Source organism: Haliotis asinina, chromosome 15 (genome assembly GCF_037392515.1).
Source record: "Haliotis asinina isolate JCU_RB_2024 chromosome 15, JCU_Hal_asi_v2, whole genome shotgun sequence".
NCBI lineage: Eukaryota > Metazoa > Mollusca > Gastropoda > Lepetellida > Haliotidae > Haliotis > Haliotis asinina.
Window position 1 is genome coordinate 27,212,934 of NC_090294.1, and position 15,508 is coordinate 27,228,441.

Below are 15,508 nucleotides of genomic sequence, written 5' to 3' on the forward strand. Positions count from 1 at the left end.
AGAGCCCCGGCACTCTCTCGATTTGCGCCAAGAGATCAGCAGGTACCAAACCAAGGGCACCGAGAACAATGGGGAGCCTGACGAGAGTATATTTGGGATGCAAGCGAGACATTTCAAACACGAGGTCCACATATTTATCATGCTTTTCCTGAATCTTGCCAATCACATTGCTGTCAAAAGGGACAGAAAATTCAATGGTATAAATAATTCCATTGGCTTTATCATAAAGGACAAGGTCATATTTGCTGACTGGAATTCGTCTCAGGCTGTAAATTGGCCTATTCCAGAGAAGTTTAAAAGCATCATTTCCAGGACGCCCTGGGCATGTTCGGGGTCGTACCATGGGTGGATCTCAGGGTCAAAGACACAGGCATGGCGGAGACGATAGTAAAAGCAGCGAGCCATGCCATCATGTCTTTTAAGATAATCTATTTGTGCCAAGGAAGGACATCCACTGACAAGGTGTTGGACAGTCTCTGTAAATTCATTGCAAATACATTGATATTTTCTTTAAGAATCACGTTCTGGCGATTGCGAGTGGGAAGTGACTGTTCCAGCCGACTTCATCCAGGCCAGGCAAAGGAGTCGGTTCGATTGCTGTTCTGTTCCACACACTGCATGTACACACGATGCAATGGCTTCTCAGACAGCTTCTCGACAAGGGACCGACTCTGTGCAGACTTGGTGAAGGACGTTTTGTTATTATTATTATTCCAGCTATAAGGCGGTTGTCTGTAAAACATCGAGCCTGGATCAGACAATCCAGATATCAACCGATATACGATGCAGTTGGGATACGTGATGTCATTAGTAACAAACGTGACCTCATCAGTAACAAACGTAATGTCATCACTGACTAACGTGGTGTCACAAGTGAAAAACATGATTTCATCAGCGACAAATATGTCATCAATGACAAATATGATGTCATCAGTACCAAAGCTGATGTCATCTGTAGCAAATGTGATGTCATCAGTGACAAACGCGAGTTGTCAGTGACAAACGTGAGGTCACAAGTGATAAAAACGATTTCATCAGTGACAAGTATGATGTCACTAGTAACAAACGTGATGTCATCAGTGACAAACGTAATTTCATCAGCAACTAACGTGATATCACAAGCGATAAGCATGATTTCATCTTAACAAATATGCCATCAGTGTCAAATGTGATGTCACCAGTAACAACCGTGACGTCATCAATGACAAACGTGATATGATCAGTGCCAAACTTGGTGTCATCAGTGACAAACCTGATGCCACAAGTGACAAAAATGATTTCATCGGTAACAAAATCATGCCAACAGTGACAAAGTGATGTCATCAGTGACATCATGGCACTGGCAGCTGAGAACGTTTTCGTTCCCATTCTGTCTAAAGGATTAGAGTCTTGGCCAAAAAGTGTGCTAAGTATATAAAATGTTGTTAATTACTCTCATATTGCATATGATCCATTGCTACATGGGGAACCGTTAATACAAGACTTTGGAAAGAATATTTTGTCACCTTGAAACTTTAAGCGTTTCCTTATTGATAGACATAACAGACTTTGTAGGCATTGATTACGTTACACTTCTTGTTCCATGGGTATGCTACTGAGTTTGAAAAGTTTTAACCTGGGTTGTTTTTTCACCTGCTTGTAATCAAATAAGTGTAGCGTCGTACTTTGTTTAGTTCTGTTTGGGTGAAGTAAACATGCTCGTTAAACTCAATTTGTAATGGATTGTTTGTTGAATGCAAAGTTTGTGAGACCTAATGGTATCAGCTTTTCTGTCAGTTAACGATTATCGACAAAATGGTAAACTCAAATCAATAAATTCATCATCCGGGACTTCTCAAGTTTTGATAAGTAACATGACCCTGACATTACATGATGTTTAAGTCATCAGGAAGTGTCGGTAGTGAATGTTTTTGTCAATATTGTTTTTGGTAACCATCTCAACAATGATGGCGGAAACATACATATTCAGTGCTCATCCGTCTGATTCCTGTTACTGCAAATTATTGGGGCAGTAGGGTAGCCTAATGGTTAAAGACCATGAGGGGACCGTGACGAGCGAACAGTTTAACCACTACCCCCACAGCCCGTCCTTTGGGAAGACTTGAATTACAAAACGCAACAATCCATGCAACATGAGTTTTAAGGACGGGTGTTACTTGTCTGAAACATTTCACCAATAATTCAAAGCAATCTTTGTTTACTTCAGTTGTTACACATTCACATAAAATTATTTTTAATGTCAGCATAAAGCCCTATTAGATGTAGAAAAAATTGAATTGTGGTATTTGTTTAAATTTGAGATCTGCCCTTTGAAATTCAGATGTAGAAATTTCAGTGTAGCGGTAAAGAATGTGAGTATATTTTCATAAAGTCATATGTATCATTCATGTGATGTGTACATGCATTCGACTGTATAATGGCCTGGTGACCTTTTACTGAATATAACTTCCTGTCTGTCTGTCTGTCTGTCTGTCTGTCGATAATACATCCAACTGCAATATTGCGTAGGAACTGCGTTAGTGGATGGGTATATTTCCACGCCGCTCTTAGAAATTTTTCGTCAATATTACAGCGGGAGACACCAAAAATGGGTTTCCTTTATTGTACCCTTATGGGGAATCGAACCCTGTCCGTCGGCGTGACGAGTGACGCTTTAACACTAGGCTAATCCACCGCCCTCGTTATCTTGTGGATAAAATATCTGACTGGAAAGCGGGAAGTCGTGTTTAAAAAAAGTCTCAAAACCTACTTATGCCATCCTCCTGCTTCGTCCTTGATCAGCCCATGCATAAGTGCGTGATCAGGTCTATCAAATATGTTTGTCGTTATATCTGTCAGACATCATTCTCGTTGAAGTTTCAAGATAAACATCGCATCAGCGATAATGAGTGAATTCTTCTATGTGAAACGCACAGTGAGAGGTTAAACGTACAATGTGCATTCTACTCCATGTGCATACACGTCTCACATTGACGACATAATTGATCGCTGAATGTTTTATTACTAAGCAAATGTGTATTCTAGCCATCTGCCCAGAGTGAACCCACATACACGAGATCTAAAGGTCGGTACATTTCGATGTTTAATATTTGACATATGAATAAAATATTGTCGGTCGACAGTGCTTCTTGAGAGTACATAAGGCCGATGTAACTACTGGATAATAGTATAGTATTCCCAGAAATTATTGAGAATCATGTTGCGTCATGTAACTCATTACGTTTATTAACTTCTGGCGTTTTACTTACATAAACATGTTAAAACATCATCCTTTTACAGTCTCAGTCTTGTTTTAGTACTTTGTTAGACCTCCTCGCTCAGCAATGCATGCCTGAATACGCCTAGGCACACTACCCATCAAAGTTTGTAGGTAATCGTGTGACAGGGTATCCCAATATTGGACCACCTCGGCCTTCATATCTTCAATATTTCTCAGTCCCTTTTGGTTTATTCTGTCCTTCATGACTCCCCACACATTCTCAATTGGGTTTAGGTCTGGGCTGTAACTGGGCCAGTCTAAAACTTGAACATTTTCGCCCGACAACCACTGTTTTGTGTAGCGCGCAGTGTGTTTTGGGTCATTATCATGCTGGAAAATCCAATCATCTTCATACAATGTTTGTGCTGTCGGAAGAAGGTGACCATTTAGAATGTCAACGTACCTTTCTTTTGTCAAGTTTCCCGTGAAAACACACAATGGCGTCACTACGCGAGCCGATATGCCACCCCACATGTGAAACTTCGGGCTATGTTTTGGTCGCTGGTAGACAGGTTTGACAGTATCTTTGGTCCAAATTTTCACACAGTTAGGGAAAAGCCAAACAGAACTTTCATCCGAAAAGAAAACATTATCCCAATCTTGATTTTCATGAGCCCGACACCAGTTTAAACGTTTTTCCTTTTGTGCATCTTTCATCAACGGCGAGGGAATTCCACGTTTTTTCACCCAATTAAGTCTTTGTAATTCCTGCCTGACTGTTTCATTGCATACCTGAGGACTTCCTCTGCTAATCATTTCATTTCTGATGTTCTCAACACTTTTCAATTTGCCCCTACTCACAATCTGCCCAAGTCTTCGGCGATCCACAACACTGAATTTCCTAGGCCGACCTGCCCCTGCTTTGTGGTCTATCCCGGTTCCTGTTTGAATATTCTTCAAAGTTCTGTAAACTGTAGACAGAGGAATACCATGTCTACAAGCTAACACTTTAGCATCAGCCTCACCCCTTTCAAAATCATCTAGAATGAGCTTTCTTTTCTCTCTTGCTGTAAATTCTGCCATGTCAACACAGGAAGCCGTCTGCTCAGACAAGGGAGATAACTCTTGACGTAATGAGCTGCCTTCTAAGCCTTCAAGAGTTGTCTCCCTTATTTAGTATGCTTAGTGCATAGGGAAAGCACTTTTTCCAGTCTTAGCATCATAAGAAAAAAAAACAAAGATTTTCTCAATAATTTCTGGGAACACTGTATATACTTCCTTGTTTGAGAGAGTAAGTGAGTGAGTGGGTTGGTGAGTGAGTAGGTTTACCCCACACTCAGCGATATTCCAGCTACATGACTGCGGGGTTGTTTTAAACATTCGAGTCTGGAACACACAACCCAATGATCAACAGCATGAGCATCGATCTACGCAGATGGGATACGCGTGAACCAAGTTAGCGAGTCCACCTGGTTTGTGCCTCATACATGTATCGTTTGTGAGACTCCTGTATACATTTGTGTGCGACTTCTGTATGTGTTGTGTGACTCATGTATACATTTTTGTGTGACTTCTGTATGTACTGTGTGACTCCTGTTTACATTTTATTTTTGTGACCCCTGTATGCATTGTGTGACTCCTGTGTGAACTGTTTGTGCATGCATGCATGCACGTGCAAATAGATAGTGTCAGCCTGATTGATTCAGATCTCTCAGGTAATATTCTGCTCGTATTAACATGATTCTTGGTAAGAATATGTCACAGCAAACCAAGTTGGTCAGTCGAGGCAAGTTTGTGGATTGGTTGGTTAGTCTAGAGGACTTTGTTGACTGGTTGGTCAAGCTTAGTTCCTACATCGAAACGTAGCATCCATTGCAATAAAGAAGTTGACTTAGTTTTCCTTCATCTATAATGCGTCTAAAATGCATTTCAAAGAAGATGTGAAATTGTTTTCGAGATGTGCTCCGGAAACGAAGCCCATCCCTCCATTTTGAGACTAAGGAATAAAAAGCTCCAGATAAGATCTATGCAATGTAGTCGCCATTTTTGAAATGGGTCTCATGAATGTTGAGTATTTCATTTTCCCTTACCCACTGCTTTCAAATATTTCAGTAATTTTTACTCAGCTAAGCATAATGTCATTGAGTCATTTCACTACACAGGTACTTTCTGCCTTGTCATACCTAATCAGAACCAACTTAAACATAATGGAAACGATATCATAAAGAGTCACTGATCCCCTACTGACAGTACAACTTGATAGAAACCGAGGTCATTAACATTACGCAAACGATTTTTTATTTTTATATTTTTTTTTTTTATAAATATTTTCTGTGTACGTTTTAGACTTCTTGCATATCTAGCAGTTTTAAATGTGTAATCAGTACACAACAGTTATTTGTCAATGCGTAATTGGAAATTTTCTATGTGTATTTTACCTGCCTTTGCAGCTTATATGGGCCTCTGATAATATCATACATAATGTATGTTGCATAAAAATTTTGGTTTAAAATTTTGTTTTCCACTTGAAACTTCCACTGTGTAGGGTCCAGGAATTCCCAAACTATTGACAATCAGGTTACATCATTATCAATACACTTGGAAAAAAACACAAAACAAATCATCTGTAACTCCTAAAAGTATATTTTATGGTTATCTCAACAATGCAGGCAAGTTAATACATAAGACATGTGGAATTGCTGCAGTGTTATATAAACACAATGCATCTAAATGATCTACAAACAACCCCATCCTGAAACGAGGAAACATTAGCACTATGGTGTAAAGTTACTTCATTATACATTAGTAACAGAACAAATAATGGACAAAAACGACTGGTAATTAAAGCAGCTGTATCCGACTCTTGCTATGCATGACCAAGTTATCTCCCTTTGTACAAAACCCATTGGCCAAATACAAACTTCATGTACCTTCCCTTTTGTATGCAAGTTAAAAATACGAAGATAAATCCACAATTCACTTCACATTTGGTGATTTGAAGATACCAGTATTTAAAAACAATCATGGAGAAGGCCTTGTCATTTATGGGTTAAGTTAAGTACTTTGGGTCATTGGAGTCAAATACTATTGAGTAAAGCTCAAGTTTTGCTTTGAAACCTGCAGATGCACAGATTCATGACTGGAAGAATCACACATATATGTGGACAGCTTTGGGAAACAATACAAACAGGGTTTAATAACCATCAAGAAGAGACCAGGAGAACACAACTAAAATAACAGAGATAATGCCAACAAGCTGTCTGAGAATAAATATATGTGATAAACTTCACTGATACAATGAGCATATTCTCTTCAAAGTCTTTAAGTTACACCACTTTGGTAAAAGGGTTTTGTCAACTGCAAAGATGTGGCATCATGCAAGGTTATCCTCTCCCTCTACTGTTTTTTTCCTTGATTGGCAACTTTCTCCATGGCAGCCTTCACCTTTTCTTGATCAGCCAAGTATTCACTGCTTACAGGTTTGAGATCTTCATCCAGTTTGTACACTAATGGGATACCTGCAAGGACAGAGTGAGTGAGTGAGTGTATTTTTACGCCACTTTTAGCAATATTTCAACAATATGAAGGGTGGGAAAGGCAGAAATGGGCCTCACACATTGTACCTATGTGGGGAATCGAACCCAGGTCTTCAGTGTGACAAGCAAACACTTTAACTACTAGGCTACCACACTGTCCCTCTAAGGGCAGAAATGACCAGACATACAGTTGGACAGGATTCCTGAATGGTAAGTGAGTGAGTTTAGTTTTATGTCACACTAAGCAATATTCCAGCTCTACATTAGCGTTCTGTAAATGATCATAAATGGACCAGACAATCCTCAGATCAACAGAATTAACAAATTTGTGAATGGAAGATAAATAACATGTTTGTCTGGCCCCTAAACAGACACTTCAGGACAACATTTCCTTGCTAACCCAAATGGTGCATTGTGGGATATATTTTATCATATAAGAATGAACACTGATCTACGCAATTGTGACCAAGCCTAACCACCCAATCCTGTTAGTCGCCTCTTACAAGAAGCATCGTTTGCAGATCAATTCTAACCCGTAAGTTTTACCCACACTCAGCAATATTCCAGTTATATGACCAGACAATCCAAGGAACAACAGCATGACCATCGATCTATGCTACTGAGATACAATGAAATGTGTCAACCAAGTCAGCAAGCCAGACCGCCCTATGCCGTATGTTGCCTCTTACGACAAGCATGGGTTGCAGAAGACAAATCCAAACCAGGATCATCAGAGGTCCAACTTGACAGGAAGCAGGCTAAATTAACATTTGAATTCAAAATTATGTGTGAAAGTTTTCAGGGGTCTTTTTCTTCTACAAAGAGTGTTCCAAGATAATGAAAACTTCAGAAAACATGTAACATATGTTATATTTGGGATTACACTTTCTTGGTAAAGTCCAAGTTGTAATAATTTTTGAGTTGAGTCCCATCCAGGATTTGAACCCACACCCCCGGAGTCTGGCACTTAATCGCCAGCACACAACGTCAGCCACCTAACCCGCTCAGCCACCATGACTTCCACAAAAATGACAGTCAAACAACTGGTAGTCTAGACTGCAGGCTTTGTGTATCCCCCTGAAACCATCTCATAATTTATATATTACTTACATAATATGCCAAGATGGTGCTTCTGTGCAACTTGAACTCCCATACAGAATTGTTTGGGATACATTTCCTGCACATTATCACAATACTATTATGTAACTTACCAGTGGGAATATTCAGACCGACAATGTCATTATCCGAAACGTTATCTAGGTATTTCACCAGGCCACGAAGGCTGTTCCCATGAGCTGAGATAATAACTCTTCGTCCAGCCTGGAACAAAAAAACAATGTTGATATACTAGACAGACACTAGTTGTACAGCTGTTGAAATTCTATGATTGGACCAAGTGTCACAGTTGTTGACAGTGATAAAAGTTGGCTAATTTCGTGATAGCGAGATTGGAAGTTTGTTATTCCTGCAAGGATTATTACTATCAACTGACAACCATGAAACCACCATGAGGTATGAAATGTTGTATTGTCACTGGCAGTACTAAGGTCTCATGAAGTGCTATGACTTACTTGTGGGTCCTATACACCCTCATTCAAACCTTGTTCTATGTTTAATGTTACAGGATGGGAGTTAAAGATATCCTAATGCTTTGTGCAAGTGGTCTCATGATTTAGAGCAACACAGAATGGTTATACAAAACTGGACAATCAAGCAATGAGTGTGATTAGTTATACGCCACACTCGGCAATATTCCAGCTGTATGACCAGGCAATCCAGTGATCAGCAGCATGAGCATCAATCAATGCAACTGGGATACAATGCATGGTTCAACCACGTCAGTGAGTCTGACCATCCTGATCCTGTTAGTTGTCCCCTACAGGGCTTCAAAAATTTCATCACACAATCAAATAATGATATCCCACTGTCAGTGGGCTACTAGGTAATTTCCAGTTTTGGTTTCAAACTAAAAATAAACGTGGATTTCATTTCGTATCTGCTCAAATTGTAGCTATTATCACTTTTCGATAAATAGTCCAGTCAACATTAACACCAAATACCTTGCTGATTTATTCTTTCATAATTGCACCATCATGATTATGTCATACAAACAAGGGAAAAGGACAAGTAGTCAGACCAAGTTAATTTCTTGAAGTCAACTGCCCTGTGGCAAGTGGATTTTTTAAATATTTGGAACCCCTGCTCTTCCAAAAAGCTACATTACTGATGACCAGCTTTAACACGGATCTCCATGGATACAATCAAAGACAGTGCTGAGGCGTAGTTTACCTTGATGTCGGGTACGATGTCACTCTCCCAATAGGGCATCACCCTGGCAACTGTATCCTTCAGACACTCACAGGCAGGGATGTCAGACTTTGGCAGATCCTGCAGGATCCAACATAACACAACGTACACTGACATGAGTGCTGTGACATTACGTGGACTTGATTGCCAACAGTATAGATATCATGGTTAAATTTATGACACAACAAACATAATTCTGCTTTTTGAAGGCACCCAAAACCCATTAAATCATTTGTGACAAGGGTTAAAAAAAAACAACATAAAAGACAAGTATCAATAATATGTAGAGAATCTCATCCAAGTGTCTGCTGATATCAAATATATAAACACAAGTTGATGAAGTTACAAATATCCAAGGATATTTTTACATTTATCAGTGAGTGTCAACAAGTGTCTATCGATATCAATTATATCAACACAAGTTGATAAAGTTACGAATATCAAAGATAGTATACATTTATCAATGAGTGGTAACTGACATCAGCAGACACAAGGGTGAGAATCTATCTATCATCAAAAATCAATTTTCATTAGTTTTCAATGAAAAATGTACATCTCAGCACAATACTACCATTTGAGGTGCAGCGCAGTGATGTCACAGCATTGTGAGATCATCAAGCTCATGACAAGCTCATGACAAGCTCATGACATCCTGGAGGGCATTGTAAAACGCACATGAAATGAAACATCGAGGATAAGATGGGTTGGTCTAAGTGAATACTCATCACATGCCGCACTTGCATTTATTTCACTGTTCCAAATAGTGTACTGACCCCCTTGTAAATACAAACCAATAATAGTATTTTGAATCTATGACCATTTGTTAAACAGCTTTTATCCTGAGTTGAATAAATTCTTGAAATTTAAATGTTCATTTGCACTGTACCAAAGGTGATGCTGGTAACATACATTACTAGGATCCCCAAAAGGCTGCAGAGGGATCGTTCAGTGACTATCTTCCATGTGTATACCATCAAAATTATTTAGCACACTGTTAAACTTTGATGGTGCAAATACACTGAATGCACAGAATTTGCTTATTAATGTCTTTGTGTTGATTAATAAGCATTCCTAAAATCGTGCAGGAATGTTGGTAACTAAAAGTCTGGATTTTGGTTGAGTTGTATAATAAATAATCACTGGAAATAATTGCCAAGCAATCTACCTGCTGCCATATTGGGATGCTGGTAACACACATTACCAACATCACCTTAGGTACAGTGATTTGGCATCGTAAAATTATGAGGATTCGCATTCTCAATTTCACTTTGATTTACGTTTTTTGTTTAAAGTAAAATTCATCTGTATATTTCACTGCAAACAGACTATATATCAGGAATAACACAGGTGTCTGCATTCCCACACCCTGAGACCTACATTACAGAAAAGGATGACTGCTCCAGGGCTGTTACACTTTACTCATATATTCAGTGAATTGAACCATATCTGTTCAAATAATTATGCATTACCAGAATCAAATATTCATGAATATTTAAAAACAAGTGTTTTCCACTGAACTGATCCAAACAAGAGTGAGTGAGGGAGTATTTTTTTACGCTGCTTTTTTTAGCAATATTCCAGGAATATCATGGCAGGGGACACCAGAAAATGGGTTTCACACATTGTACCCATGTGGGGAATCGAACCCGGGTCTTCGGCGTGACAGGTGAACACTTTAACCACTAGGGTACCCCACAGCCCCTCCAAACAAGATGTATAAAATGGAATGTATGCACTCTGGAGGAGGGGAACAATTTCTTGACTCACTGCTTGATTGGAAGTGGATATGAAAAACAGAAATTGACAAACTGGAACTACACTAGAGTCCAGCAATGTCAGGCAGTTGACATTATATCCATGTGGGTACTCAAACATGGGTCTTCGGCAATATGTGTGAATGCTTTGACCAATAACCATTAGGCCACTCCGTTGCCTTAAAGTGAGTGATTGAGTTAAGTTTTACACCACACTCAGCAATGTTCCAGCTATATGGCGGCAGTCTGTAAATAATCAAGTCTGGACCAGACCATCCAGTGACCAACAACATGAGCATCGATCTGCACAATTGGGAACCGATGGCGTGTCAACCAAGTCAGTGAGCCTGACCACCCGATCCTGTTAGTCGCCTCTTACGACAAGCATAGTCGCTTTTTATGGCAAGCATGGGTTGCTGAAGGCCTATTCTACCCCGTGACCTTCACGGGTCCTGTTACCTCAAAACTACACAAGAGCCACTGACATGCTTACATTATACTTCCTTTCTTTTCCTGACCATCTCTCATCACTCTCCTCCAAAGGAGGAGGAGGAATGTCATAGGAACGCCGCCAGATCTGAAACAGACACAAGATCCTCCATCAACTGCAAACTTTTTACCTACTCTACAGCATTATCAGCATCAGTGTACCAGAAGGCTTGCATGAGTGGGTGGGTGCATGCATGGGTTGGTGGGTGCATTGGTGGGCGCATGAATGAGTATGACTTTACACTGTTTTTTGCAATATTACATCAATATTACAACAGGGGACACCATATATGGGCATCGCACATTTAACCTATTTAAGCAATCGAACCCAGGTCTTTGTCGTGCCAAGCAAATGCTTCAACTTCACTACCCACAAGGCTTGTATGAAACTACTCACATTAGCATGATCAAGTGCAAACACAGCTTTAATAGGTTGTGTGGACAGCATTTTTCAAAGCATTTGGATGCAGTGATATTTTTTGTAACAAAATGCAGAGCGGAATTTCAAACAAAAACTATTTTAATGAATAAAATGTTAAATTTACACACACAAAATATACAAACCCACATGATAAGGCACAATTTATTGATGAACTGTTTGAAAATGATCTTCAGAATGCTGTTTTTTATAGTGATTGAGTCAGTATAGTTTCACACCAATTTTAGAAATGTTCCAGCAATATCAGGGCGGGGACATCAGAAATGGGCGTCAAACATTGTACCCATGTGGGCAATCAAACCCATGTCTTCAGTTCAATAGGCAAACGCTTTAACCACTAGGCTATCCTATCCTCTCATTTTCTTAGTACTGCATGCATAAACATGCAACCTCTCACCAGGGACATGATATATGTTGAATGACACTTTTCCTCAAATTTACTTTTTAATAAATTTTCCAATAACCAACGTATAAATAATTAACAATTATCGATGCCTGTTATGCATGATGATCCTTGATATTGCATACCTTCACTTGATCTTCACCATGTTTCTCTGCAGTCTCAGATTTGTTCAGCCCCTGCAGTCCTCCATAGTGGCGTTCATTAAGGCGCCAGCATCGCTTAACCGGGATCCAGTGATGATCAGTTACATCTTGGATGTGGAACAGTGTCTTGATGGCTCTCTTCAATACACTGGTGTAGGCCACATCAAACTCAAAACCCTTCTCTTTAAGGATCTGTAGTAATGAAATTCAAAGATCTTCTCACTCTCATATTGTATAAAATTCAAAGTTGTTTTTTACCAGTTTTATCCATGTCCAGGGATCAAAATTATTAGTGCCATTGCACCGATGACACAGCTAAAATTGAAATGGCACAGTTAATTTATTACCAGCATGCCCCTATGGCACACATGATTTGTACATTAAAGTATGTTTTCATCGTTATCTTTCACGACTTAAAGCGGCATTATGAACAATGACTAACGATAAGGTCTACAGGTCAGACAGCCAGCTAATCATCAATGTCTTTTCAAAGCTTGAGGTCAGTAAATAAACAAAAATACACGCCTAACATTGTTTTATTACTTACGATTTATTAGTGAATGTTGCCATACACTGTCAGCATGGGAATTCCATATCGTGCATCAATCACTTAACTACATTATTTGTATTCATAAATGATTATTTGCATTCGCTATCCAATATTCATGATACATATCATATTCACCACATAAAGTATTTGTTGCATGATACGGTCGCTGTGACTAAATGACCAGGCCATCGATCATGTTTTCTCTAATCAGACACAAACAATGTTTACATTAACTATATTTTTCACAAGGTTGAAAGGTCTGTTACATTTCTAAGTCATGACTGAATTTATCTTAAAGACTCCAGTAAATGTATCTACTTAGCATACCAGCCATCCTTTAAAGATGTGATATTTAGGCTAGACTACAGAATACCAGACACATTCTGTAATCTTTGAAAGCAAGTGAGTTAATGTGTGGTTAGGGTTTGGGTTTGGGTAAGATTTAGGGTTTGCATTTAGGGTCAGGGTGACGTGACACTAAGTATTCAGAATTCTCTAACTGCACCGACATTTGCAAATAATCGGATGTTATTAATCAGCCAATCATTAATTATGAGATTTAACCAATTCCCAACACTATTGGCTATACCCTTGATATCATGAAACCCTGTAGATTGTTTTGACAGTCGGGGTATTCAACATATACCAACTAGTACTGATGTTTCTAACGTACTGATTTCATGAAACTTATTTCCATTAACTAGTCACAAGAAGTTAATATTTATTCATGTGAAATGTTTCATATATTTGATATTCATTATGAAATCAATACGTCTGTGCATGTGCTGATCTGCGGTCTAATCAGTCTTTTTAGAACAACAAAGACATCTTTGATTACATTACATTAAATGCGTTGTAGACGTCTTGGAATTTGTAAAATCTGAACGGTTGTCAATGTCATTAAATTATTTAAATGAGACATCCACTAATATTGTTTCCTGTTACATAACTATCAATGAATCTGGCTAAATTAACGCATCATTAAATCATATTTGGACGGATCTCAATCCATATCATATTCTGCTTGCTTTGTACACATACATAATGTAAATGATCGAAAGTCAAGAGCAATCAAAATAAGAAAATGTCACCTCTCCTGCACTTTTCGCCTCTGCAATGCCGGTCTCAGATAAATCTGCATCGTGCCATCCGCAAAATTTGTTGAGTTTGTTCCATTCGCTCTCGCCGTGGCGAACAAGCACCAGGGTGTATTTCACTGGTTTTGTGCTACCCTCCTTAGTGGCCATGGTCGAGTATGATCTAAGTTCGAGAGGACGACCTTGAGACGGTGGTGTCCTTGGCATATGATCCGCATATGATTCGGAACATCTCGGTTATCTCCGGTAAACAGCTTGCTTGTGCATTTTGCACCGAGTGTATATTAAACGAAAACAGTAGTTCCCAATGCCATAAATTCGAAGGGAGGTAATTCATTTTACAAGATATCTATTTATCTTTGTACGATTCGTTTGCAAGTTCGTACCTCCATGCGAGAAAAACCAAATAAGGCAACGATGTAAAAGAGGGTTTTATCTATGTTTTGGGACGTTGTTGGTATTCAGCCTACAAAGATATGCTTAAAAATGTAGAGATGCTGCCCAAAATATTAGCAACTATTTGGCATCTGTGGAATTACTTTATTTACTTTAATGATTCGACAAAGCAGATGAAACACTTAGTATACATGTACACTCCTTGCAGGGTTTGTCCTTCATGGAAAGAGAGCCGTAAAGCCTGCCTCGCTCAGTCTAATCAGGGAGCCTATATCGAGAATAGATTGTCCCTGGTCTACAGAATACTCGTAATGTATGACCGTGTCTGACGTTTTGCACCTAGAACTGGGGAAAATGTTGTATTCGACCAAATTGAGACAAATTATATCATTTACCATTCTGATTACATACGTGTTTGACTAAACAGAGTTCAGGGAGCGTCCCTTTTATGCCTACAGTTCCATTCTGCCTACACCTTAAAACAACATGATACCAGTCTTGGCGTAATGTTAATGTGCTGACTTATTCTACCCTTTCTGAAGAAAATCAACTCCCGTTCTGTCTACAGGAATATTCGTTATGCAAACTGGGATGCAGGCAAATTTGGATTACATGTATAGGCAGAATGGGGTGTAACCGAGTTATGTGACTAAAATACACTCGCAGGTCAATAACCTGTTAATCCGTAATCCAGCTTACCAGTAAAAGAAACAGGGTTTCACAATATAAGGCTTAACCTGCGTGGTGCATCAAACATGAAATGTCACATGGTTCGTGATAGATTAATCCTTGTTAACCATTGAGTGTTTATTGACGAGTGTGTGGTAAGAAATGCAATCTTCAAGTCAGCGCCCTTGTTCGTGCGTACGAATATACAATTAATTAATACGGTCACCATTAAGTGTTTAGTTAAGGTCGTAGTTGTGTTAACCCTTAGTGAGGATTAGAGAGCGTGGATTTGCTCACCGGACCGCAAAATAGCGTCAGAATTCGAATCAGAAAATGTTTTGAATTAGTACAGAGAATTGCTTCAGAGGATGGTACAAGCATCTGAGCTGGGACCACAGCGGATTTTTTATTCTGGAGAAGAAGGGGGGTACCTAAATCACGAAGTTTAAAGTTTAAAGGTTGGGGTAAATGGTCTTGGGTGGGTGGGGAGACTTATTGTTCCGGACTCATTGTTATACATAGCTGG

General features: G+C 39.2%; 1 protein-coding gene across 1 annotated transcript; it reads right to left on the reverse strand.

The window, feature by feature from the left end:
- Positions 1–5,824: 5,824 nt before the first annotated feature.
- Positions 5,825–14,241, reverse strand: LOC137264843 (2,3-bisphosphoglycerate-dependent phosphoglycerate mutase-like). Its single transcript, XM_067800187.1, has 6 exons — positions 13,912–14,241; positions 12,253–12,462; positions 11,290–11,373; positions 9,025–9,123; positions 7,947–8,055; positions 5,825–6,717 (listed from the first exon to the last, which is right to left on the reverse strand). Exons 1-6 carry the CDS (start codon positions 14,122–14,124, stop codon positions 6,596–6,598), a joined length of 837 nt encoding a protein of 278 aa, XP_067656288.1. The 5' UTR covers positions 14,125–14,241; the 3' UTR covers positions 5,825–6,595.
- Positions 14,242–15,508: the final 1,267 nt, after the last annotated feature.